The 25391-nt window shown below is 48.2% G+C and overlaps 1 protein-coding gene across 1 annotated transcript in view; it reads right to left on the bottom strand.

Annotated features, from left to right (window-relative positions):
* Positions 1 to 1439: 1439 nt before the first annotated feature.
* LOC141219424 (ragulator complex protein LAMTOR3-like) overlaps positions 1440 to 25391 on the bottom strand; it is a 45816-nt gene continuing 21864 nt past the window's right edge. Inside the window, exons 3-7 of the mRNA XM_073666138.1 lie at positions 9292 to 9326; positions 8973 to 9031; positions 7563 to 7696; positions 6566 to 6629; positions 1440 to 1645 (exon numbers count right to left, since the gene is read on the bottom strand). Of these exons, the coding sequence (XP_073522239.1) occupies positions 1440 to 1645; positions 6566 to 6629; positions 7563 to 7696; positions 8973 to 9031; positions 9292 to 9326 (498 nt within the window). The remainder of the gene's footprint in view (positions 1646 to 6565; positions 6630 to 7562; positions 7697 to 8972; positions 9032 to 9291; positions 9327 to 25391) is intronic.

Below are 25391 nucleotides of genomic sequence, written 5' to 3'. Positions count from 1 at the left end.
GACATATCCAGTAGCCCTGAGCTGGTGTAGATGGCTGTAGTAATTGACACTACTTTGTGGCTCCTTTCATGGTGAATTTGTCGGGTTTGCACGCTCACGACCAGTCCAAGTTCCACCCACTTTTGGAAAAGCTGGTGAAGCCGGCCAGTAATGGTCTAAGAATGACAAAAGTTGCCAAATTTTTTCACAACTTCAAGTAGCACAAAAACTGCAATCAAGGCATTAGTTTTATTATTTTTTTAAAGTTAAATTGTATTGCAAGATGTAAAAACAGTTAATGTGTCAAATGCCGTCATTTCTATTCCAATGCTTCAGCATCGCTTATTATAACCTTCCATACGAGTCTCAAACTCACTAAGTCCCACAAATGATATGGCGATATGTCAGAAGAAAGTTACACAGTAGGGTCACTTTAATTATACATTGACCGCAAAAGACCCCAGTTTAACGTGGCACTAACAAATCTGTGATTCTCCTCCCATGAACAGTTAGAAAATCTTGATGCCGCTGACAAAAGAGCAGCTTTCCTCCAAAAGCAGCGGCCGCACATCACTTTATATTGGAAGGAGCTTACTCCTTTCCACAATCAGGAGCGTCCTCAGACCAGTGTCAGACCTAGTAATGGGAGCTGAAAAACTGCATCATAAGCAGAATGAGTTCCACACACAATTACATCTGGAATATTTTTTCCGTTAATCTTGTAGGTAAAAATCTTAAGGCTACAAGCCTCGGTTCCTCAAGAGACAGTGGTAAGTGCATTATATTCTATAGGCAAGCTTAATAGTTGCAGAAAATAACTTTTTACAATGGTCCTATGCTGCCATCTAGTGGCGAGAGGTTTATTATTACAGGTATCTGACTTTCCCCATTGCCACTGCTCTGCTCCGTTCTAGGTTGAAAGTTCACTGAAGATAGCTAGCTATTATAGTCCTAATGTGTTGGTAAGAATTTGTGGTTTGGAAGGTGGATGGCAGCTTCATTCTGATCAGTCGTCCTCCATAGTGACCATGAGGAGGACTAACAATAGGGGGAGCTAGAGAGCAAACCATTCTAGCAATATTCTGCTTCTGGATTTTACCCGTCAGTGCAGACCAATGTCATTTTAAGCCGCTATGAAACCAGCTACAAAGATCTGCAGATGTCACTGAGACACTCACACGTCATCATTGGCTCTGTGCACACAATGTCCTAGGTTTAATATCAGCAAGTTACAATTTAATGTGGTTCCAGATAGAAAAGCAACAGAGAATACGACCGATACAAATCTACGCCTCTTACTGTGTTAATACAATGGTTATCTGCAGGGAATTTGTTGGTTAATTGCCCAGTGTAACCACAACTGGATCCATCTCTGCAGTGGATAAGCTCCTTCACTTAGAGGGAATGTGAAATGTTAGGGCTGATGCCCCCTAGAAATCCAGCAGTTCTCCTTCATTTCTCTAGCAGAGAGGAATATTACTCAGTGCACTGGCAGAACTACAAGTACAAAGTGTTTCATTGATTTGGAAATGGCAACCTTTTTTTTTTTCCCCACACCAAAAGTTCATGACTTCTTTTGAGGACCACGCAGATGAAGAATTCTCCACCACTTGCCGAAGCTCTTCAAACAAGGGGCCAAGTTCTTTTTCCAAACTAAGGATTAGACCTAAAAAAAAAAAAAAAAATATGAATAAATAGTGAAAATTGACTGCAGAAGTCCATATTTCTATGTATATTCCAGCTGTTGGCAGACTACAAGCTGCTGTAGACAATATGTGTACTCCGATTTCAGGGCAGAAAGTGGGAACCTGAAACTTTCCATCATCCGGCATAAAACTGCATCAAACGGTAGAAATGAGAGGAACCTGTTCTGGGAACTGCTCTTTGTCCAACTGCTTAAAGGGGATATTGAGTGAAGACAAGTTCTGTAACTTACTGATCGTGGAGGTCGTGTCGCACTGTTTGGAAGCAGAAGGAACTTTAATCCTCATTACAAAATGAAACTAATATTATGCAGATAGAACTAACACTTGACTATGTTGAGCCAGTTGTGACATTTGTTAGTGGCTGATAACTGGTCAGTGATGACTAGCCCACTGTGTAATCTTAGTTCAGGTGGACAATATGGTAGACATAGTGCTGGATGCGTCTGAGACTGGTTATTGATGGCATTTGTTGTGCAGTGTAATTACTATTGTAGTGGCTTCCATTCAGAGCACACATGAAGCCAATACATTTTGGCTAAAGGGATTCTCCAAAGACGAGTTATCACTTATTGATTAGTGGGGGCAAATCAAGAAATTTTTATCCCCAGCAGGGTACTTTTATCCTCATTAAAGTTCATCAGCAGTGCACATGCCTGATTGCAGGACCATTCGTTCTCTATGGGGCGGCCAGAAAAAGCCGAATGCAGCATTCCACAGCCCACAGGGAATGAGTAGAGCAGCGGTCAACCATCTTTCTAATGGGCATGAAAGTGCCCCCTTTTACCAATCGGTGCAGGTTGCAGTGGTCATACCTCCACCGATCAATCAGTTATCAGCTACCTTGTGCATAGGCGGTTACTTGTTTTCACCAGACAGATTTTAAGCAAATGTTTGATGTGAGAGTCAATTTAGATCCATTGCTTCCACTCAGCTGAATGATGGGCGTGCTATCCTCTGAAGAATAGGACACCCGTATTATAGTCCAGGAAAGCGGGCACAAGTTGGAAGTGGATCTGTCAGGACTAGTGTTGAGAATTGGAGACCAGAGCACTTTTTTGACGTTAAGTATAAGTTATATATTTTTCTAAACACATCTAAAAATATTTTAAGGACACTTTACTAGTATTTTTTGTTGTTGTTATTGCACTGACTGCACATTTTAAATTATCTTTGTGTAAGGACCACATCACACCATTACTGGATACAGAACATCTACAGTATCATTAAGGGATCAGTAGTTGTATCTCATCAACTCTGACAAGAACCAAGAACCATTTCATGTAAATTGGGACAGGGTAGATTGGATTTTCTCCTCGGCTTCCAGTTGAGAAATTCTTCTTTCACAACAGACATACAGTACAGACCAAAAGTTTGGACACACCTTCTCATATAAAGATTTTTCTGTATTTTCATGACTATGAAAATTGTACATTCACACTGAAGGCATCAAAACTATGAATTAACACATGTGGAATTATATACTTAACAAAAAAGTGTGAAACAACTGAAAATATGTCTTATATTCTAGGTTCTTCAAAGTAGCCACCTTTTGCTTTGATGACTGCTTTGCACACTCTTGGCATTCTCTTGATGAGCTTCAAGAGGTATTCACCGGAAATGGTCTTCCAACAATCTTGAAGGAGTTCCCAGAGATGCTTAGCGGTCCAGCTCACCCCAAAGCATCTCGATTGGGTTCAGGTCTGGTGACTGTGGAGGCCAGGTCATCTGGCGTTGCACCCCATCACTCTCCTTCTTGGTCAAATAGCCCTTACACAGCCTTGGAGGTGTGTTTGGGATCATTGTCCTGTTGAAAAATAAACGATGGTCCAACTAAACACAAACCGGATGGAATAGCATGCCGCTGCAAGATGCTGTGGTAGCCATGCTGGTTCAGTATGCCTTCAATTTTGAATAAATCCCCAACAGTGTCACCAGCAAAGCACCCCCACACCATCACACCTCCTCCTCCATGCTTCACGGTGGGAACCAGGCATGTAGAGTCCATCCGTTCACCTTTTCTGCATCACACAAAGACACGGCGGTTGGAACCAAAGATCTCAAATTTGGACTCATCAGACCAAAGCACAGATTTCAACTGGTCTAATGTCCATTCCTTGTGGTGTTTAGCCCAAACAAGTCTTTTCTGCTTGTTGCCTGTCCTTAGCAATGGTTTCCTAGCAGCTATTTTACCATGAAGGCCTGCTGCACAAAGTCTCCTCTTAACAGTTGTTGTAGAGATGTGTCTGCTGCTAGAACTCTGTGTGGCATTGACCTGGTCTCTAATCTGAGCTGCTGTTAACCTGTGATTTCTGAGGCTGGTGACTCGGATAAACTTATCCTCAGAAGCAGAGGTGACTCTTGGTCTTCCTTTCCTGGGGCGGTCCTCATGTGAGACAGTTTCTTTGTAGCGCTTGATGGTTTTTGCAACTGCACTTGGGGACTCTTTCAAAGTTTGCCCAATTTTTCAGACTGACTGACCTTCATTTCTTAAAGTAATGATGGCCACTCGTTTTTCTTTAGTTAGCTGCTTTTTTCTTGCCATAATACAAATTCTGAGAGTCTATTCAGTAGGACTATCAGCTGTGTATCCACCAGACTTCTGCACAACACAACTGAAGGTCCCAACCCCATTTATAAGGCAAGAAATCCCACTTATTAAACCTGACAGGGCACACCTGTGAAGTGAAAACCATTTCCGGTGACTACCTCTTGAAGCTCATCAAGAGAATGCCAAGAGTGTGCAAAGCAGTTGTAATGCACACGCCCGGGCTGAGCGGCGTGTGCGTGTGATTCCACTGGACCGTGCCGGAGAGTGAATGCCTGGAGGGGCGTAACTAGGTATTCACCCGATCCGACCAGGGTCGCACGACGGCATACGACGCCAGTGCACCAAGGAGGAACCGAGCAGAGGGACCAGGTGCTACTCCAGGACAGACCCCGGACACGGCTGTTGACCCACACAGGGGAATACAGGAACAGACTGGTTAGGCTGGCCACAGACTGGTGGGTATAGGCAGGCACGACTGGTATGCAGGCAGGCGGGTATGCAGGCAGGGGGGTACAGGCAAGCACGGCTAGAGTGCAGACAGGGAGGCGCTAGCAGGTAGGAACACAGGCGGGATAGGACCCAGTACACACTGGGACTCAGGAACAGAACCACAGATGTGGCGGACAAACACAGCAGAGTGAGGCCGCCTAGAGAGGTGAGCGAGAGCAGGGCAGGACGAGACCGCCTAGACCGGTGAGTGAGAGTAGAGCAGGACGAGGCCGCCTGGAGCGGTGAGCAAGAGTAGAGCAGGACGAGGCCGCCTGGAGCGGTGAGCAAGAGTAGAGCAGGACGAGGCCGCCTGGAGCGGTGAGCAAGAGTAGAGCAGGACGAGGCCGCCTGGAGCGGTGAGCAAGAGTGGAACAGGACGAGGCCGCCTGGAGCGGTGAGCAAGAGTAGAGCAGGACAAGGCCGCCTGGAGCGGTGAGCAAGAGTAGAGCAGGACAAGGCCGCCTGGAGCGGTGAGCAAGAGTAGAGCAGGACAAGGCCGCCTGGAGCGGTGAGCAAGAGTAGAGCAGGACAAGGCCACCTGGAGCGGTGAGCAAGAGTAGAGCAGGACAAGGTCACCTGGAGCGGTGAGCAAAGGGAGAGCAGGCTAGAACCGCCGGAGCGGTGAGCAAAGGCAGAGCAGGCTAGAACCGCCGGAGCGGTGAGCAAAGGCAAAGCAGGCTAGAACCGCCGGAGCGGTGAGCAAAGGCAGAGCAGGCTAGAACCGCCGGAGCGGTGAGCAAGGCAGAGCAGGGGGGACAGGGCTCTGTTCACACGGAACAGACAAGAAGGGAAAGGCAGAACCAGATACCCACAGGGTACTTGCAGTGAAGTAGCGAGTGGACCACAAACTCACAAACGGGAGTACAGTGACAACGAGCAGGAGTAAGGTACGAGTTCAGACTGCAGAAAACGGAAAGGTACGGACATAGAGAAACACGGGAAAACAGGCTAGAAGATTATACAGACAAGAACAGACACAGTAGCAAGATACAGGAGCGGGTCTAGGAATGCAGCCCCTAGAAGGTGGGAACAGGCCAGGAGCGTGTTCAGACAGGACAGACTAGATACAGGAGCGGGTCTAGGAATGCAGCCCCTAGAAGGCGGGAGGAACAGGCTAGGAGCGTGTTCAGACAGGACAGACAAGATACAGGAGCAGGTCTAGGTATGCGGCCCCTAGAAGGCGAGACGAACAGGCAAGGAGCGTGTTCAGACAGGCCTGGAAATACAGCCTCCAGGATAGGCAGACAAGAGAACACAGAAGGGGACCTGGCACATTCAGAGTGAAAGACCACACTGAATGAAACACAATGCTCAGGCAGGGATTCATTGGAGCAGCTGGGTTAAATACCAAATGACAGACAGCAATAGGCTGGGGACGCACAAGGGGTGTGCCTGCAGCAGGTACAAAAAGCAGGAAGTGATCGGGCGCCGCCCTTAAGCAGCAGACACAGAGGCAAACAGACAGCACGGAGGGAAGCCAGGCTAGCAGACTGGACTGGAGATCAAGTGCGCGCTCTTGCACAGTGGGAGATGGACCACTATGCAAGGACGCCGCCAGGTATGTTACAGCAGTCATCAAAGCAAAAGGTGGCTACTTTGAAGAACCTAGAATATAAGACATATTTTCAGTTGTTTCACACTTTTTTGTATAAGTATATAATTCCACGTGTTAATTCATAGTTTTGATGCCTTCAGTGTGAATGTACAATTTTCAAAGTCATGAAAATACAGAAAAATCATTAAATGAGAAGGTGTGTCCAAACTTTTGGTCTGTACTGTACACTGCACCTTTTATCGGGCTAGACATGTAAATACAATGTAAATAATACAGAAGAACGCCTACCTGTATTGGCATTGCTGCTAGCTATGAAGCTCACAACCAACGGCAATCTGTTAAACTGGACAACCTGAAACACAAATCAATGACTTACAGACAATAGAAATGAAGTGATACTTATAACCTCCATATTTCCATGCTGCTTAAAGGCGTTTTCTATTGTGTAAATGATGCTTTACTGTACAATGAACATGGAAAACACTTCCAATGGATCCCTATGAACCGTAATGTGAGGTATGCATGGAGAAAGTGACTTGTGGACCACAAAGAAAACACAGTGAGATCGGTTAATGTCAGTGCAATGAGGACTGAAACAGCAATTCTAAAAGGAGGATGGGCCTATTAATATGTCTATTAACACCGGCACTTTACACACAATCCTCATAACAAATGGAATTAAAACAAAATGTTTCATCAGGGTTTAGCTTGTTCTTGGACCCCACGCTTTACTCCCCCTCCCCAGGTGCAGGGCTGAGTCTCCACCATAGCTCTCGGTAACGGATATGGGCTGCAGCGCTGACGTCATGTCGACAGCACACCAGCAAATCAGAGAGCTCAGTGGCTTGGCGGTGTAGACAAAACACCCCACTCAAAACACCTGAGCTCACTGACTGGTTGCCAAGCTGCTGATGTGACATCGGCCCCGCAGGTAATACTGGACACATGGAGCAGCCGGAGAGGCTCAGCACCGGACCGGAAGAGGGTGGCTTACACCAGACAATTTTACAATCGTTTTATAACAAACTGCACCCAGGGATCACGATTTTCTGATTTGGGACAATCTCTTTGAGAACTTTGGAAAATATTTACAATCTACATATCTAAAGCCAACTGTATAGCAGGTCAGACAGACCTGCCCGAAAATACCTGCCCCCAAAAAACTCTAAACCAGAAGATGATACCACTTGAATCTGGTTGGGATGAGCATGTCCATCACCACCACCGATTGTGATAATCACACCCGATGCTCACAAAGCCGTCCTGGGTCTACAGCCTTACCTACCTGATACGTGGTGTAGTAACATATGATGCTTTTGTTTTCGGAGAGTCCCAGCTTGCTTCCCTGGTCAGTGGCCAGTGCAAATGTGGATAGGAAACATGGCCTCAGAGCATGTTCAGGGGAATTCTCATTTGCAACTGATAAAGAAAACAGCAATAAGTGTTTGAATGTGAACATTTCTATAATCCAGTCTCCTACTTTTGGTTGATGAGGTACAAGCAGCCCAAAATGGCTGTACACAAATAGAGGGTCCTGGTTTGGCTTTATAGCCCAAGTCATGTGGCATGGCTCTTTACAACTCTGGAGCAAATGCATGTACCTGTATGTTCGTACTGGGGTCTGCATGTGTGGAGGGGGCTCAGCTTGCGCCATATACCGGCTGCTATACAGCCACCATCAGTCTTCAGCAGCAGCGCTTGTTCCAGTCGCTGATGTTTAACTACCTAGGCGCTGCTGTCAATCACTGGCAGTGGCAGTTAAATAGCGCAATCATAGTTTTGCAGTATATAGAAAAAGCAAAGGATCACAGGTTTTCAAGTCCTCTAAGCGGACTAAAAAATAAAGTAAACTAATTGTATTAAGATTCATATCACCCTCTTTTTCCTTTTAAAAATAATGAAAGTGGTTTCCAACTTCAGATTTTGATGCAGTTTTTGAAGCCAAAACCAAGAGTGGATTAAAAAAAGAGACATCTACCATTTATTATTCATTTCTGGCTTTAGCTACAAAAACCGCTTAAAAAAAAAAAAAAAATCTCAACATGGAAACAAACCCATCCACTACTTTTACATTGATGCCCCATGCGTAGGATAGAGCATCAATGTCTGATCAACTGGGGTCCCACAACCAGCACCCCTGATGATCAGCTGTAATCGGTGCTGCCGGACGGAAGTGCTTACTTGCAGATCTTGGCCGCCTAGTTGTAGTGGCCGCCGTGGAGTACTACACATCCGCCTCTTATTAAATTGAACTGAATAGGAGGCGAATGTGAAGTACCCTGCGGTGGCCACTACAACTTGATGGCCAAGCTCCGCAAGTAAGCACTTACAGCCGGCGGCACCGATAACAGCGGATCGGCGGGAGTGCCGGGTGTGGGACCCCAACCGACCAGACATTGATGTCCTATCCTATGGATAGGGCATCAATGTACAAGTAGTGGACAACTTCTTTAATCTCAATTATCATTATGGCTGAAATTATTAGATTGAGTTCCAATATTGGCAGGAACAAATCTGCTGGTCAGATAGTTGCTTGTGGGCTCACCAGTGGTTCATCATATCCGCATCATTAATTTGGAAGTTTGAGATAACAGTTGAGGTGTGTAACCTAGCTGTAAGAGTGGGTATAAGGGCAGAGAACCACATTACAGCAGAACTGCATGCCGAGACATGCATGTCCATTCTAGTTCCTTACCTTTAATTACAGGTACCCCATCTCTGTCTGACACTACAATGGCATGAAGTCCTTCAACACTAATAAAACAACAATCAAAAGGTTATGTTAGTAATAGACATAATTTACTACACACCTCACATCAGAATGACCATTGTTAACGAGCCAACGCATGGGCATTGGTATCAGAAATAAAGGCCCCAGAGACCAGGCTGTATCGTCAGAGAGAGGAGGGCAGGAGTTTTGTTATTCAGACCTTGGGAGTTGAGGTCTTAAATTATTAAATATAATTACATAATAGCAATCATTAATCATACGAAAAACTATGGAAAGAAAGTACCTTGGAAGTTTTTTGTAAAGGAACCTTCTCAAGTCCTTGGAAAAGAAAAGAAAAAGCAGATGAGTATGGGTACCTATAACTAACCAAGAACAGGATGGCGGGCTTCAGAATGTTAGCCAATGCAAAGTGGAACTCCTGTACTCCTGACAGGCAGAGGCCCGGGAGGTAACACCATCACCTATCCAGCTATTATGGCATATCCTGTGCATGTACCATGAATGCTGGAGATTAAAAAACCCTTTGATACGAGAGATCAAACCTAAGCTTTCATAATATTGGATGTTAAGATAAAAAAAATGTAGTAGATAAACCACTTCCCGTCAAAGCACTTCCTAATGGAACATGCCCATTGACATTAGGACTTGCATCTTCATCCTGGAATCATGATCCCAGGGCTCCATCCAACAGTGCTCACTACCCACATCAAGCAGGGACCCAGCAGTGAAAGGGTGCACTGTCAGCACTCTGCCGCTGCTCCGTTAACTCCTTACATGCCATGGTCACTGGAGATATTAGATCCGACTGGAGACCCCATCTAATAGGCGGCCTGCCAATATAACACACACAGGCTGGACATTGAACTGCACTAATGGATTATTTATGCAACTAACGCATTGCGTGTTCCCGTTGTGAAACTAATCATTTACAAAAATGTTGAAAAACAGGTTTTGTTTTCCCAATAATTTTTTTTTATCAAATAAAAAACAAATTCCAACAAAAAAAACACACACATTTGTCATTTTATCACAAAAATAAGGATGACCAAAAAGACTTACATATCCCAAAATAGTACCAATAAAACACGTTATGATCCTAAGAATATGAAAACAATAAAACAGAAAAAAAAGATTTATTTTTACAGAGGGGTGTACTCATTTGTGGGATCCCGATCCATCAGCCAAGTCAGTAGTCTCTGGCCTCTGGATAGGAGGCTCGCAAATCTCTTACTTTGGAGGGGTCCCTAACGTGGCTTTTGATTAGTCTGGCTGGTGCAACGTCATTAATGTGTCATCAGTAGTGTTGAGCATCCGATGCTGAAATATCGGGTATCGGCCGATATTCGCGGTATCGGAATTCCGATACTTTTGCAATATCGTATACCGGAATCGGAAGTTTCCATAATGCAATGAGCCAGTTTCATTTTATTCAGCCAATGAGGATCCTAAGAAGTGTGGGCACATCCTGTTAGGCATGTAGGCTTCTTAACTAATTGCATGGCTGTGATTGGCTGCTGAAATGATGTCATGATGCACTATAAAAGCCGCCGCCACCATTTTGAGCTCACTCTGCTGTGAATTCAGTTAGGGATAGGACGCTGTTGTTCTCAGGGACAGTTTTAGCTACCTATTAGCTCTATTCTGCTTTACCCAAGCTACTTTATAAATCGCTGTGCCTTGCAGCGCTAGTGCACAGTTCTCTGTGCTGTTCACGGCTGTCTGCAAGGTCTCTGTGTGTGAGTGCAGCTCACGCTGTAGTGTGTGCTTCAGCCACGTCTGGTTGTAGTGCACTCAGTGTGTGTCACTGCCTCATACATTGTCCTTTTTTGCTAATTGATCATTTTTCCTGATTTCTCCTATTAGTGTGGTGGTTCCATCCGTATTCAGCTAAACTGGTTCCAAACACACTATATAGGAGTAGATAGAGGAGCCTTTCTGCAGCATTGGGCCCTGCAGCCCCAGCCAGATTAGTATTAGCCTATTTTTTGTAGCCTCATCTATTGCATTGTAGGTTACCTTCCTGCATTGTAATAGCTACAAAAAGTTTGTGATACTATCGGTATTACATCTTTGGGCACATCCGGTGTCTTTTTGTGACAAAAAAGACCTAAATAAAGCTCACCAAACACTCCACTTTACAGTTATGTAGGCCACATTAGCTCATGTTAAAGTCTACACTTTATAAAATTAGTTTCTTATACCTGTTAGCAGCTGTTCAGGAATAAGCACACTAAGCCCTTAGTACTTTTCTGCCTATCTTTATCAGTCTACCAAGATGAAGAAGGCAGGGAGTAAGGCATGTGGTCGTGGGCGTGCAGTTTCTGCAGGGAGAGGACGTGAGGATTCTGTGCCTGTAGGGAGAGGACGTGGGGATTCTGTGCCTGCTGCGGGCACCAGTGACTCAGCATCCCCCAGTTTTACCAGGGAACAGTCCTTTATGCGCAGCTTTGTAGGAGCTAGCCGTACCCCACTGCTGCGGGAGGACCAAATTGAAGCCGTTGTCGGATGGATGGCAGCGAACGCATCGACTTCAATTAGTTCCAGATCCTCTCAGGTCCTGAGCACTGAAGAGCACCCATCTGTCTCTTCACCACCTGCCAAATTGCCCAGGCAGTCAGAGAGCCCTGTACAGGAGCCATCTCTACTTCTGTTCTCTGAATCTCTTTGCTTGGAAAGAGGGGGCCAGGCAAGCAGAATTCTAGAATTTGAAGAAGAGGTAGTATGCAGTGATGCGCAACCGTTTTGTCTCTCGGAATCTGAAGAGGCGGGTGGGCCAGTGCCTATGGTCAGCAGCACACCTCAGTACGCATCTGATGATGAGACTCAGGTGCCACTTTCTGGTGCGTACTGTGCTGTTGAGACTACCCAGGAGAAGCAGTTGTTTGAAGAGGGTGGTGTAGATGATGAGGTCCTTGACCCATCATGGCGTGAGGGACAGGAAGGTGGTGGGAGCAGCTCTGAGGAAGAGATTCCCCGAACGGCCCAAAAAGGAGGGAGAGGGAGGGGGCAGACTTGGTTGCCTGTAGCCTCCACTTCGGCACCCATTAGGAGCATGGCTCTTCCAAAATCCAAAGCGGGCGCTCCCAAGACTTGCAGTGCCTGGTCCTTTTTTGACACAGTTGCAGATGACATTTGCTTTGTCAAATGCAAGCTGTGTAATCAGAAGGTGAAAAGAGGGAAAAGTGTCAGCAACCTCAATACCACAAATATGTGGAAACATGTGCGGACCAAGCACGTGGTGGAGTTACAAAAACACACTGAAGACCTAGGCCAACCTACAGCGCCACCTACCACCGCTTCAGCTCGTGTTGTAGCCTCTTCCTCCAGCTCACACACAGCTGGTTCAGCTTCCTCACAGGATCGCCATGGAAGAATCTCTGGCACTGTTGTACAGAGACACAGTGTAATTCCACCCACAGCACCACTTTCCTTGTCATCCTCACACTCCCAGGCCAGTCTACAGCCATCGTTAGCACAGGCATGGGAGAAAAGGCGCCCATGCTCGGCAAACCACCCCCGAGCACAGGCACTGAATGCTGGCATTGCTAAACTACTGGCCCTTGAAATGCTATCATTCAGGCTGGTGGAGACTGACACCTTCCATAACTTTATGGTATTGGCAGTCCCACAATACAACGTGCCCAGCCGCTTTTATTTCAGCAGGCAAGCCGTCCCTGCCCTGCAACAGAATGTGGAGGGAAAAATTAAACATGCGCTACAAAATGCCGTCAATAGCAAGGTCCACTTGACCACCGATGCGTGGACCAGTAAGCATGGACAGGGACGATACCTTTCCCTCACTGCCCATTGGGTAAATGTTGTGGAGCCAGGTACAGATCTTGAGAGTGGCGCTGTACGTGTTCTGCCAACTCCAAGGATTGCAGGAATCCAGTCTGTACACATTGACTCCTCCTCATACTCCAGTTCCTCTGAATCAGCGCTGCTGGAGCCGTCACGGTCTACCTCCACATTGACCCGTGAACGGTTACCTGTTATGATGACCGATATGAGCACAGCCATGGCCAAACGTCAACAGGCCGTATTAAAATTAATTTCTTTGGGGAATCGAAGCCACACAGCGCAGGAGCTCTGGAATGCCATCAAGCAGCAGAGCGACGTGTGGTTTGTGCCAGCGAATCTCCAGCCAGGCATGGTAGTGTGCGACAATGGCCGAAATCTGGTGGCAGCTCTGGGCCTAGGCAACCTCACTCACATCCCATGTCTGGCACATGTGCTCAACTTGGTCGTGCAGAGTTTTTTGAGGGACTATCCAGATCTTGATGCACTGCTTCACAAGGTCCGCATAGAGTGCGCTCACTTGCGGCGTTCCAGCAACGCAAGATCGCGCATTGCAACTCTGCAGCGCCGATTATGTCTTCCGCCGATTATGTCTTCCGGAACATCGCATTATATGTGACCTACCCACGAGGTGGAATTCAACGTTACATATGTTGGAGAGGTTGTGTGAGCAGCAGGCAGCAGTAATGGAGTACCAGCAGCAGCAGGCGCAAACAAGTCGCAGTGCGCGCCGTTCACACTTCACCACCACTGAGTGGGCCTCTATGAAGGACATTTGCCACGTTTTTTGTGCCTTCGATTATTCCACGCGGATGGCGAGTGCAGATGATGCACACTAGTCAGCATGACTATCCCCCTTATCAGCCAGCTTGAAAAAACACTGCAAGCACTAAGGGACGAGGTTTTGGAAGAGGTGGAGGATGAGGAGTCACAAATGCCACCTGCTTCTCTACAGTCTGCGCAACGTGGTTCCTCACAAAGGCCTAGGCAGGGGATACTTTGTGAGGAGGATGAGGAGAAGTCAATGGAGGAGGAAGACATCTGTCCAGAGGAGGGAGGTACACAATGCTCTAGTAGTTAGTATCTAGAGCGAGGGTGGGGTGATGCAGAGCAGGCAGAGATCACGCCTCAAGCAGGGGACAGCGTTTCTTGGCCAGTTGGCAGTCTGCAGCACATGGTTGATTTCATGCTGCAGTGCCTGAGAAACGAACGCCGCATCGCCCACATTCTCAACACGGCTGATTATTGTGTGTCCACCCTCCTAGATCCTCGCTACCGGGACAACTTACAAAGCCTCATAACACCGTTGAACCAGGAGCGTAAAATGCGGGAGTACTAAGACGCACTGGTGCATTCCATCATGTTCTCCATTCCAACCGAGAGCAGTGCTGCTAGTGCTTTACAAAGCAGCTCAATGCGTCGAGGCAGTGGAGGAAGCTCTGCACAAAGAGGGAGCAGAAGCAGCGCCTCAGCACAAGGCAAGACCAGTATGACCCAAATATGGCAAAGTTTTGTGTCCCCGCCGCCACAAATGTCTACACCATCACAGACGGCTCCAGTCAGCAGGAGGCAACGTTTCCGTCAGATGGTGACAGACTACATGTCTTGCCCTCTCAGTGTACTCCCAGACGGCTCTTCCCCCTTCAAGTTTTGGGTCTGTAAGCTGGATACATAGCTAGAGCTTAGCCAGTATGCATTGGAGGTGCTAGCTTGCCCTGCTGCTAGTGTAGTATCGGAACACGTCTTTAGTGCCTCAGGTGGTGTACTAATGACTCGCCCCCTGGGTCGTGGGGCACTCGGATCCGAGCAATAGGGAAACGATGGGGGTAGTGGTGGCACCCCGGTTCCGTGGCTCAGGGTGGTCAGACCGGTGGTAGTCTGCTATGCGCTGTTGGTATGTCCGACTACGCCACCCGTGGATTGCAGTCAGTGCGAACCGCCACTGCCAGGCAGAGCACTGGGGCTGATGATGTATGCAGCTGGGGTAGTGTGACTCCCCACGGGAAGAGTGCGGCCCCAGGGCAGTATAATGGAGGATGGGGGTGATGGTGTAGGGCGTCCCAGTACCGTTAGTGCTGGAGGAGCAAGGAGCACACAGACAACAGGTTGCAGTCCAGGGTCTTTACTAGAACAGGTGAACTGACCCACAAACAGTCCCGGCTAAGAGGGGACCTGGATGTCTGAGAGCAAATGGGAAGTTGGCCCTGGTCAGGGTGAGGGTGTAGGCCTACCGTGCTCTCTGCGCTCCTTCTGGCTATCTCCTCCTTATAGGGTAACAGCCCACGTTCCCGAGCTCACCGTGTCCTCTCGCCCGTATGGTTTGCAACGTGGGTCCCTTTCTACTCTCGGCCTGGTACGGCTTTGCTAGTCCCTTCTGCTGTGGCGGAGCCTCCAGGCTTCTTAGGCCAAGGAACATACAGTCCCCCGCGGACTGGTTATCTGCTGCAGGACGTGGAATCCTCACAGCCTCAGGCACCAAAGTCTGGTAAATTTGGTTCTTTGTCTGCCAGGACAGGCGTACTTCACCTCTTGTCCCTGACTTGTGGCTCTCCTACTGCCACACGTCCTCTTGGGGTGCAACACAACTGTTTCTCTCTGCTCTGGGACACCTCTCAGTCCTGAGACAGGTCGTCCAGTTCTCCCTAACCCTGCCCCCAGTTCCAGCTTTTATAAGGCCTGCCCCCTACTGGCCTGAGACAGGAGGTATTGCATGCTAATGTTCCCCTGACTAGAGAACCTCCCCCTTGCTCTCAGACCCAGCTTTATTATATTTGTGGCATCCAGGCCAGGGTGACACACTAACAGACCGTCGCATGCGACTATCCTCCGATAACGTTGACCGGCATACTTTTCTGAAAATGAACAAGGCCTGGATCTCGCATGAATTTGCCAGTCCTCTTCCAGAATAAATAATTGGTTGGCAACAGTATCCAGGTCTCCTGTTGTGTTCATGTTTCTACAACCTGAACTGTAATCCCTGAGCTCCAACACCGCCAGTTGCTGCTCAGAAGTGCCGTCTGCACAGTCAATGCTTGCTCCAGTGTTATTGGGGTTCAGTAACGTCAGCTGTTCCCCTGCTGTGTGTCCGGCAAATTCTCCTGCTCTGTCCACATCCACTGTACTACAGATTTAAAACTTGCTCCAATTACACCTCTGGCTCCTCTGTTTTTAGTATTTACCCTGGGCTCCAATACCGCTAGTTGCTGCTCAGAAGTGCCGTCTGCACAGTCAACACTTGCTCCAGTGTTATTGGGGTTCAGTAACGTCAGCTGATCCCCAGCTGTGTGTCCGGCAAATTCTCCTGCTCTGTCCACATCCACTGTACTACTGATTTAAAACTTGCTCCAATTACACCTCTGGCTCCTCTGTTTTTAGTATTTACCCTGGGCTCCAATACCGCTAGTTGCTGCTCAGAAGTGCCGTCTGCACAGTCAACGCTTGCTCCAGTGTTATTGGGGTTCAGTAACGTCAGCTGATCCCCAGCTGTGTGTCCGGCAAATTATCCTGCTCTGTCCACATCCACTGTACTACTAATTTAAAACTTGCTCCAATTACACCTCTGGCTCCTCTGTTTTTAGTATTTACCCTGGGCTCCAATACCGCTAGTTGATTGACAGCTCTGGCTTCATAGAACCAGAGACAGAGGTAAAACAAGCAGGTGGGAAGGTGTATATAAAGGATTGGCCCACGCCGTGATCCACGGAGCGCTTGTACTTGGTTTCAACAGTCATTCTGTGCTGACAGTCCCTTTAAAATCAGTGTTTCCCAAACTCCAGTCCTCACGGCCCCCCACAGGTCATGTCTTCAGGATTTCCATAGCATTGCACAGGTGAGAGAATTCCTGATTCCTTGATGATACTTTCATCACATGTGTAACACTGAGGAAATCCTGAAAACCTGACCTGTTGGGTGCCATGAGGACTGGAGTTTGGGAAACACTGCTTTAAATGGAGCGGTGCTGCAGTTTTATTATTCAGCAATTAGCAGGATCCCCCAACAATTTCTTAAGCAATGAGAAAATGCATTCCCTAATGATGTCCTCTGACAATAAGCGGATCACGGACAGCAGATCCATTGGGTTCTGCATTTCTTTGAGAATGGGATGGGGCAGCTTCTGTCTTCTCAGTGATACAATCAGGAAGGAGATGCAGCGTGAGACATGACCTGTTACGGCCAATGTGGTTTCCCTGTTGTCTTCCCACTTCCCACAAACCCCGGGATCCCATGATCCGTCCCTGAAATAAAGACTCCACAGCGGCAGTTTATTAACAAACAACAAATAACAAACCAAATAACAATTAAATAAATATATATATATATATATATATATATATATATATATATATATATATATATATATATATATATATATATATATATGGAGTGAGGGTTCTTGGAGCTAATAGATCTGGCTTTAAATTAACTATAAAAATCAACCGCCATGTTACCCTCAGCCGTTCAGCACCAGCTCGAGGGCACCAAAACTTCCACATTCCGTGAAAGACCAACAAAACTAAATGCTCCTGAGGTAAAACCCCGTCCAGAGCCCAGAACTGACTGCCAGATCACCCCCCACTCAATTTAAATGACCTGGAATTTTTCCCAATTCCTTCCACCGACAATTCGGTACCAACTCCAAGAACCCCACCCCCCGCCAACCACGAACAGCCCTAAAAACCTTAGGCTCGTGAGTGCCCCAAAGCCACCAACGCCCTTTCAATCCCTTCCTGTATTGCAAGGGCCCAAAGATCCATACCGATATCATTGAGATGAACACCGTCCTTCGACCAAAAATTACCAACCCCCGATTCCAACTCAAAGTGCCTAACACTTATCCCACCATTCCGTGACACAAAACTGGACACGGCCCTATTTAATTTCACTCTCGCTCTATTTATACCTTTTTCGAATCTGACCGCCCGCCATTTTTTCCTGGGCACTATATCCGACCAAACGGTCAAAACCCCCGGGAACGACGTCCACAATCTCAAAAAATCAAAACGGATATCCCGAATCAACTCTCTCACGGGCCTTGCCCCCAAATCGTTCCCCCCCAAATGCACAACCAGAATATCCGGTGTTCTGTCCAATCTTGACGCTTTATGAAATTCCGACAAAAACCGGCTCCATACCATTCCTCTAAAACCTAGCCACCTTATAACCACTTGTACCCTCGGAAAGCCCAATTGCCTACCGTCACGCCTTACATCCGCACGCAGCGCCCCCCAATGCACATACGAATGTCCGAAAATCCAAGCTAACGAGGGAACACCACCTAAAAGAATAATAAACAAGCATATTCAACAACTATCCAAACAACTCACAAATGAAACAAGGTCCTGGGTATTTAACGACGAACATACATCAAATAATGGTCCGAACTCCATCTTCCAATCCGCTTTATCACCTCCGCCCCCAAACCGCGCCTATCAGCCTCAGACGCTGCGCCAATCCTAAAGGAATGCGAACCATAAACCCCTGGGCTAAGGCCCAACTCCTGCACCCCCTTTTTTAGGACCGCTATAAATTGGAAACGGGAAAGAAATGACCCGTCGCAATGACGTAACAGTGGGCCGGATCTACCCGACCACACTTGCCAATAAACCTCCAAGCACCTTCTTGGACACATCAGTGCCCCGTCCACTCTACCCAAAACGACGCGCTTACCTCTACCCAATTGTTCAGTTTTTGAGCGTCTAATCCAAAAATAGATACCCCAGGCCCAGCAACTCATGTCTTCGGCTAATAAACCTCCCTCCCTATTCCTGCTGGGGGCGACCAACTCGCCTACTCTCATTGCCCCGAAAAAAGCTAAAGAAAAAGCTAACTTAAACAGAGCCGCCTCAAAAGCAGAACAACAAATCCTTTCCAAAACCAGACCTAACCTTTTCAACATACTAAACGTGACTGGCCTACGCTTATCCACACTCTTGCTACCCTTTTGAATACCTCTAAGTGCCTGCTTGACCAAAAAGGATTTAGTAACATCAGTCAAACCCTGTAACTTGAAACCAAATGCGAGGCCAGCAACAAATTTACTAATTCTAGATGGCGACCACCCTAAGTCCGCAGCCTTACCAATCAAAAACAAGACCGCCAACGTCCTATCCTCGTCACTCTCTATTGCCCCCCAATGCGACACCCAGCTTTGCCATACTCGCCACGATGCCTCGTAAGCAGACCAGGTTGAACTCGCCACTGACTCCTGGATCAATCTTCCGGCTCGTCCGTAATCAGCTGCCACAACTGCGAAGGGCATTCCACTCCTGCGACCTCTGCCTCCGGTGCCAGAGCACGGAAACGCTCCCACTGGAAACGAGACAAAGCATCCGCTATAGAATTTTGGACACCTGGCACATGCACAGCCGAAATCAACGCATTCAACTCCAAACACCATAGTACCAGTTCCCTGACCAGCTTAATAACCGGAGGAGATAAAGCCGACAAGCTGTTAATCACCGTCACCACTCCCATGTTATCGCAGTAAAACCTGACTCTCCGATTCAAAAAGAACTCACCCCAAATCGAGACGGCAACTACAATTGGGAATAATTCCAACAGAGCGAGATTCTTTGTAAGACCCTTATCTTTCCATGAATCGGGCCATTTTCCCACGCTCCACTTTCCCTTACAAAAAGCTCCATAGCCAGCACCGCCTGCCGCGTCCGTGTAAATCTCGCAATCAAAGCTGTTCAAAAACTCCTGCTGAATCAACGACCTGCTGTTGTAATTGTCCAAAAAACGCTTCCACACCAACAAATCCTCTCTGTGCTCTCTATTCAAATGAATAAAGTGATGCGATGCCCGCACTTCCGCAGTTGCCCTTGACAACCTGCGACAAAATATTCTGCCCATAGGCATGATCCTACAAGCAAAGTTCAATCTCCCTAGCAGCGAATGGGGCTCCTTCAATGTCACCTTACGCAGTTTACCAATTCGAACGACCTCCTGCCTGAGTAACAACAATTTATGCTCGGGCAGTCGACACTCCATGCGATCAATATTCCTAAAAAACTCAATACAGTACAAGGACCTTCAGTTTTTTCTTTGGCCAAAGGGACCCCAAAACGTTCAGCAACCCGCACCATGGCTGCTAACAAATAACCACAGACAAACGAATCTGGGGGATTTATGAACAAAAAGTCATCCAGGTAGTGGATAACGGACTGCACGCCTGCAACGTTCCTGACCACCCATTCCAGAAAAGTACTGAAAGTTTCAAACAAGGAACATGAAACAGAACAACCCATAGGCAAACACCTATCCAGGTAATAACCTTTGTTCCAAAAACAACCCAACAGTGGAATGCTAGCCGGGTGAACCGGGAGTAACCTAAAAGCTGATTCAATGTCAGTTTTTGCTAACAATGACCCAGGCCCATACCTACGAACCCATGACACAGCCGCATCAAATGATGTGTATTCAACCGAACATAATTCCGGCGCTATACCGTCATTGACCGAACAACCTTTCGGGTACGACAAATGTTGGATCAGGCGAAATTTATTCGGCTCCTTCTTAGGCACTACCCCAAAAGGCCCCGCCATACGACCTAACTCCACCTCCTTCGCCAACTTAACACCGACAACCTCTGGATGCAACAAAGCAGACCTCAAATTATTAACAGAGAAAGGAACCGTGTGGCCAGGAGGCGAGATCCTGAAACCTTCCAAAAAACCATCATTAATAATCCTGGCCTTCGATATCTACTTAGAAAGGGGGCCATCCCTAGCAGATTCACTGGAGTCACCCCCTTGACCGGTACCCACAGACATCCTTCCTTTTCCTTTTTTGAAGCATTTTGCTGCCCCATGGGAGCTCCCGTTACAATGAGAACAAACGTGCTTGAACTTACAGTCGTTCCCATATTTGCACTGGCCATCATTAAATTGCCAGCACGTTCCCAACTTCTCTTTTCCTCCCTGTGCTCCCTGACTACCTCCACCCGTTCCCGACGATTGACTCCCGCTTCCTCCGCTCCCGTGAAAGGACTGCCTGTATCTAGCAGGGGCCATCACTTTTAACCAAAGGCCAATATCCTTCTGGTCCCACTTAATCTCAGGCCGCACCGCCTTCCTCTGCCTCGTCGTACCTCAGCCATGTTTGTCCCCCGTAAGTACGATGCGCTTCCCCAATCGCGTCTAAGTAACAGAATAAACCCGAGCAATTTTCTGGAAACTTTTCCCCAATGACACCAGCCAATATAGCAAATGGTTGAAGCCAATTTGCAAAAGTCTGAGGGAATCAAGCGCCACCTGCGCTTCTCCTCCTCCTCCTTTTTGCTATCATCCTTCCTCCCCTTGTCTAAATTAAATTTCTCCAATTTCTCCAAGGGAAGGAGGGAGAAAATTTTGACGTATTCATCACGCCAAATTTTCTCCTTCACCTCTTTTTTTAAATGTGCCCCCAGTGGCCCCTCGAAGCACACATACACCTCACCCTTTGCCCTATCATCCAGCTTTACCGTATCGCCCTTGTCGTTTTCCGTTTGAACCGATACCGAAACGCCCGTAGACGCTACCTCAGTGCCCGCCGCAGACCCTACCGTAACGCAACTGGGTTGCAGCAACACCTCCTGGCCTGGTAACCAGGCTCCTACGGGGGATGCCCTTTACCCACCCGCTGCCCCGCTCTCCATTCTAAGCAAAATCTGAGACATGCTATGTAAGATATCCCTAATCCCCGATACCTCTGCACCCCCGGGACCGCCTAAGCTCCTCCCCTCTGGACCTGCAAACTGACCACTACACCCCTTGCAAAACAGCCCCTGCGGGCGCCAAACGAGACATAGAACTATACTCACACAGCTGCGCAGGTGCTGTGTCCCCGCCAGACAGAATTCCTGAGTCCTGACGATCACCACTTCCGTCACGATCACCGCTGGAATAGGATCCTTCAGTGTCCGTTCGTCGCTCAAGGCCCGCGCCCCTGGCCTCCACGTCACCAGGGGGGACCTTAACGGTCACAGATGCTGCAGACTGTCTTCTCCTCGACGCTCGCCTCCCGCCGGACCGTCTTATGCTCCTGGACGCAGCTCTGGGCCTCCTCCGGCTACCAGACCCAGACACACGGGCCTGGTCCGTGCTGCCAGAATGGACGCTGCCAGGCAGCACGGTGTCGCCGCCCGCCGCTCCTTCCCTTCCACATCTTCCATGTGAGCCAGGCAGCAGTGGATCCCTGGACTGCTGCCTGCCCGCAGATGCTTGCCTTCCTGGTGTCGTCGTGGTCCTCCCAGCAGGCGCCCCGATAGGAGCATCGCCAGTGGCGCCTGCCGTTTTTTGCTCTGTTCCCCCGATCCTCCTGGGCCCTCTCTTCTCGTTCTGTCCCCCACCGCTGGTAGCAGCTGGCCTGTGCGGCCCAGCTGCAGTGCGCGATCGCCGCTCGGCCGGGGCCCTGAACCCCGGCTCCAGCGACGCTGTTCCCGGGGAGTGCACATTCGGTGCGGACGTCACTTCCGGTGCGGACGTCATTTCTGGTGCGGCCCTGACTTCCGGTGCGGGCCGCGCTCCTCGTCGTGCAGCGCCAAAAGGCCGGCTAGATGGATTCCTGCCAGGACGAGCGCGGCGGGCAGGGACCGCACCGTCTTGCTCTCCTCCCGCAGGGTACCCGGAGGGGCTCCGGAGCCTGCGCCTGTTGCGCGTTGATCCCTCCGGTGACAGTCTCTCCAGGGGCGGGGTCCTCCTGCTCCTTCGCACAGCTCCGGACGGCACCTCCATATTTTCAGCTGCTCCCAGCAAGGCAGAAAGCTGGGCCTCCAGCCATCCTCCTCTCCGTGACCTGGCGAGATCTCTGAGTTGGCCCACCAGGGATTCGATGGACGCCATCTCTGGTAATCAGTCTGCTGCTCTTCAGGTAATGGCGGTTTTCCCGCACTTTTCCCTATATATGTGTGGCACCCCAGGGGTCTGGTTTTCCACAGTAACAGCAATGTTATGTCTGAGAGCAGGTGGGAGGTCTCTTGGTCAGGGATCCTATGCATGCCACACCTCCTGCCCAGTCCTGGGAGGGGAAGAACTTCCCCTATATAAACCTAGGGCTGAGGCAGGGTGAGTGAGTAGAGAAGAAGCAGAGAAAAGAAGCAAATATAGGAAGAAACAACAGGAGCTCTGTGGGAGCAGTGTTACAAGGAGTCAGGGGCTGGCAGCTGCAGAGCTCGCCCTGACTGAGAAGTTATCACCGGACCCGGAGTCCGAGGCTGTGGGGACTAACTCCTATCCAGCAGCAGAAACCGACCGGCAGGGGATTGCAGGTCCTCTGGCCCAGAAACCCGAAGGCCCCGAGTCACCGGCCATACGGGTGAGCACCACACGGTACACTCAGGGACGTGGGCTACTTATACCCGCCTCTAGCAAGGTAGCCAGAAGAGTATCGTTAGTTTGGGAGGCCTACAACTCCGCCTGGCCAGGGGAGATCCCATCTGCTCAAGGACTGACCAGGCCCCAATCGCTAGCCAGTACTCCGGGAGGGTCTATCTTTGTCACCAGTAAAGACCCTGAACTACACAGTACCGTCTCCGAGTGGTTCCTGCTACCCCCATCATCCACGTCGGCTGCCCTGAGGCCATACCCCTCCCGTTGGGGGTTATACTATCACGCTGCACAATCCTACCACCGGCCTCAGCGGTCTGCCCTGCAGCAGCAGCTCCTTAGCTGTACTCAACGGGTGGCGTAGTCATCCAACATCTACTGCTAATACAGCGCCACTTAGTCTGACTCCCTGGGCACGGACCGGATCACCGCCACGAGACTACAACCCTCAACAGATCCGGCTCCGGGTAAGCTCCCGCGTGCGCAACGCAGCGCGACACAGGCCCAGGGGTGCGTCATATGCACCTCTCCCACTACCCGCCCCCAACTTCCCCTTATCCAATCCCCAAGAAAGCCTTATTCAAAACGGGGGGGGTGAAACCTCCAGGCCAACCCCGGTCATGGGTGGCTTCCCCCTAGCTGTGCTGTCTCCAGCCCCCTCCTATCCCTGTCTAGGTCTTTGATCTGATCATTAATTCAGAGGGCTGATTGGTGAAGACAGAGGGAAAGGCTAATAAAATTATTAAAAAAAAAATTAGTTTTTCGGCTGGCACTTCCTCTGGGGTCAGTATGCCAAGCCAACCTCATTGACTTCATAGCACTTGCCAGAGTGAGCAGACACTATTTTATTGCCTTTACACACGTCACCTCCACACAGTGCGATGTTGGCTACGATGCCTCTGTAGTGATCAAACGTTGAGTCAAACAGCAGGGCTTTAAGAGGGCTGCCCTTTTCAATCTTGGGACTAAAACACAAAAATAAGACATCCTGTTAACCACTTCGCACCAGAGCCTGTTTTTGCCTTCGTGACCGGGTCAATTTTTTCAATTCTGACCACTGTCACTTTATGAAGTAATTACTCTGGAACGCTTCAACGTATTCCCCTGATTCTGAGAGAGTTTTTTCATGACATATTGTACTTCATGATAGTGGTAAAATTTCTTCGATATAACTTGCGTTTATTTGTGAAAAAATCGGAAATTTGGCGAAAATTTTGAAAATTTTGCAATTTTCAAACTTTGAATTTTCATGCCCTTAAATCAGAGAGATATGTCACACAAAATAGTTAATAAATAACATTTCCCACATGTCTACTTTACATCAGCACAATTCTGGAACCAAAATTTTTTTTTATTAGGGAGCTATAAGGGTTAAAAGTTGACCAGCGATTTCTCATTTTTCCAACAAAATTTACAAAAACATTTTTTAGGGACCACATCATATTTGAAGTCACTTTGAGGGGTCTTTATGACAGAAAATACCCAAAAGTGACACCATTCTAAAAGCTGCACCCCTCAAGGTGCTCAAAACCACATTCAAGAACTTTATTAACCCTTCAGGTGCTTCACAGGAATTTTTGGAATGTGGAAGAAAAAAATTAACATTTAACTTTTTTCACAAAAATGTTACTTTAGACCCAATTTTTTTTATTTTCACAGGAGTAACAGGAAAAATGGACCCCAAATTTTTTTGTGCAATTTCTCTTGAGCGTGCTGATACCCCATATGTGGAGGCAAACCACTGTTTGGGCGCACGGTAGGGTTTGAAAGGGAAGGAGCGCCATTTGACTTTTTGAATGTAAAATTTGTCTGAATAATTAGCAGACGCCATGTTGCATTTGGAGAGCCCCTGATGTGCCTAAACAGTGGAAACCCCCCACAAGTGACACCATTTTGGAAACTAGACCCCGTAGGGCACTTATCTAGATGTGTGGTGAGCACCTTGAACCCCAAGGTGCTTCACAGAAGTTTATAATATTGAGCTGTAAAAATAAAATTTTCACATTTTTCCCACAAAACCGTTTTTCATCCCTTAATTTTGCATTATCATAAGGGTAATAGGATAAATTGCACCATGAAATTTGTTGTGCAATTTCTCCTGAACACGCCGATACCCCATATGTGGAGGCAAACCACTGTTTGGGCGCATGGCAGGGTTTGAAAGGGAAGGAGCGCCATTTGACTTTTTGAATGTAAAATTTGTTTGAATAATTAGCAGACGCCATGTCGCATTTGGGGAGCCCCTAATGTGCCTAAACAGTGGAAACCCCCCACAAGT

This window comes from Phyllobates terribilis, unplaced genomic scaffold (genome assembly GCF_046119375.1).
Source record: "Phyllobates terribilis strain yellow unplaced genomic scaffold, ASM4611937v1 Scaffold_272__1_contigs__length_2551015, whole genome shotgun sequence".
Classification (NCBI taxonomy): Eukaryota; Metazoa; Chordata; class Amphibia; order Anura; family Dendrobatidae; genus Phyllobates; species Phyllobates terribilis.
The sequence above is the reverse complement of the archived record's forward strand: the minus strand, read 5'-3'. Positions and strand labels throughout refer to the sequence as shown.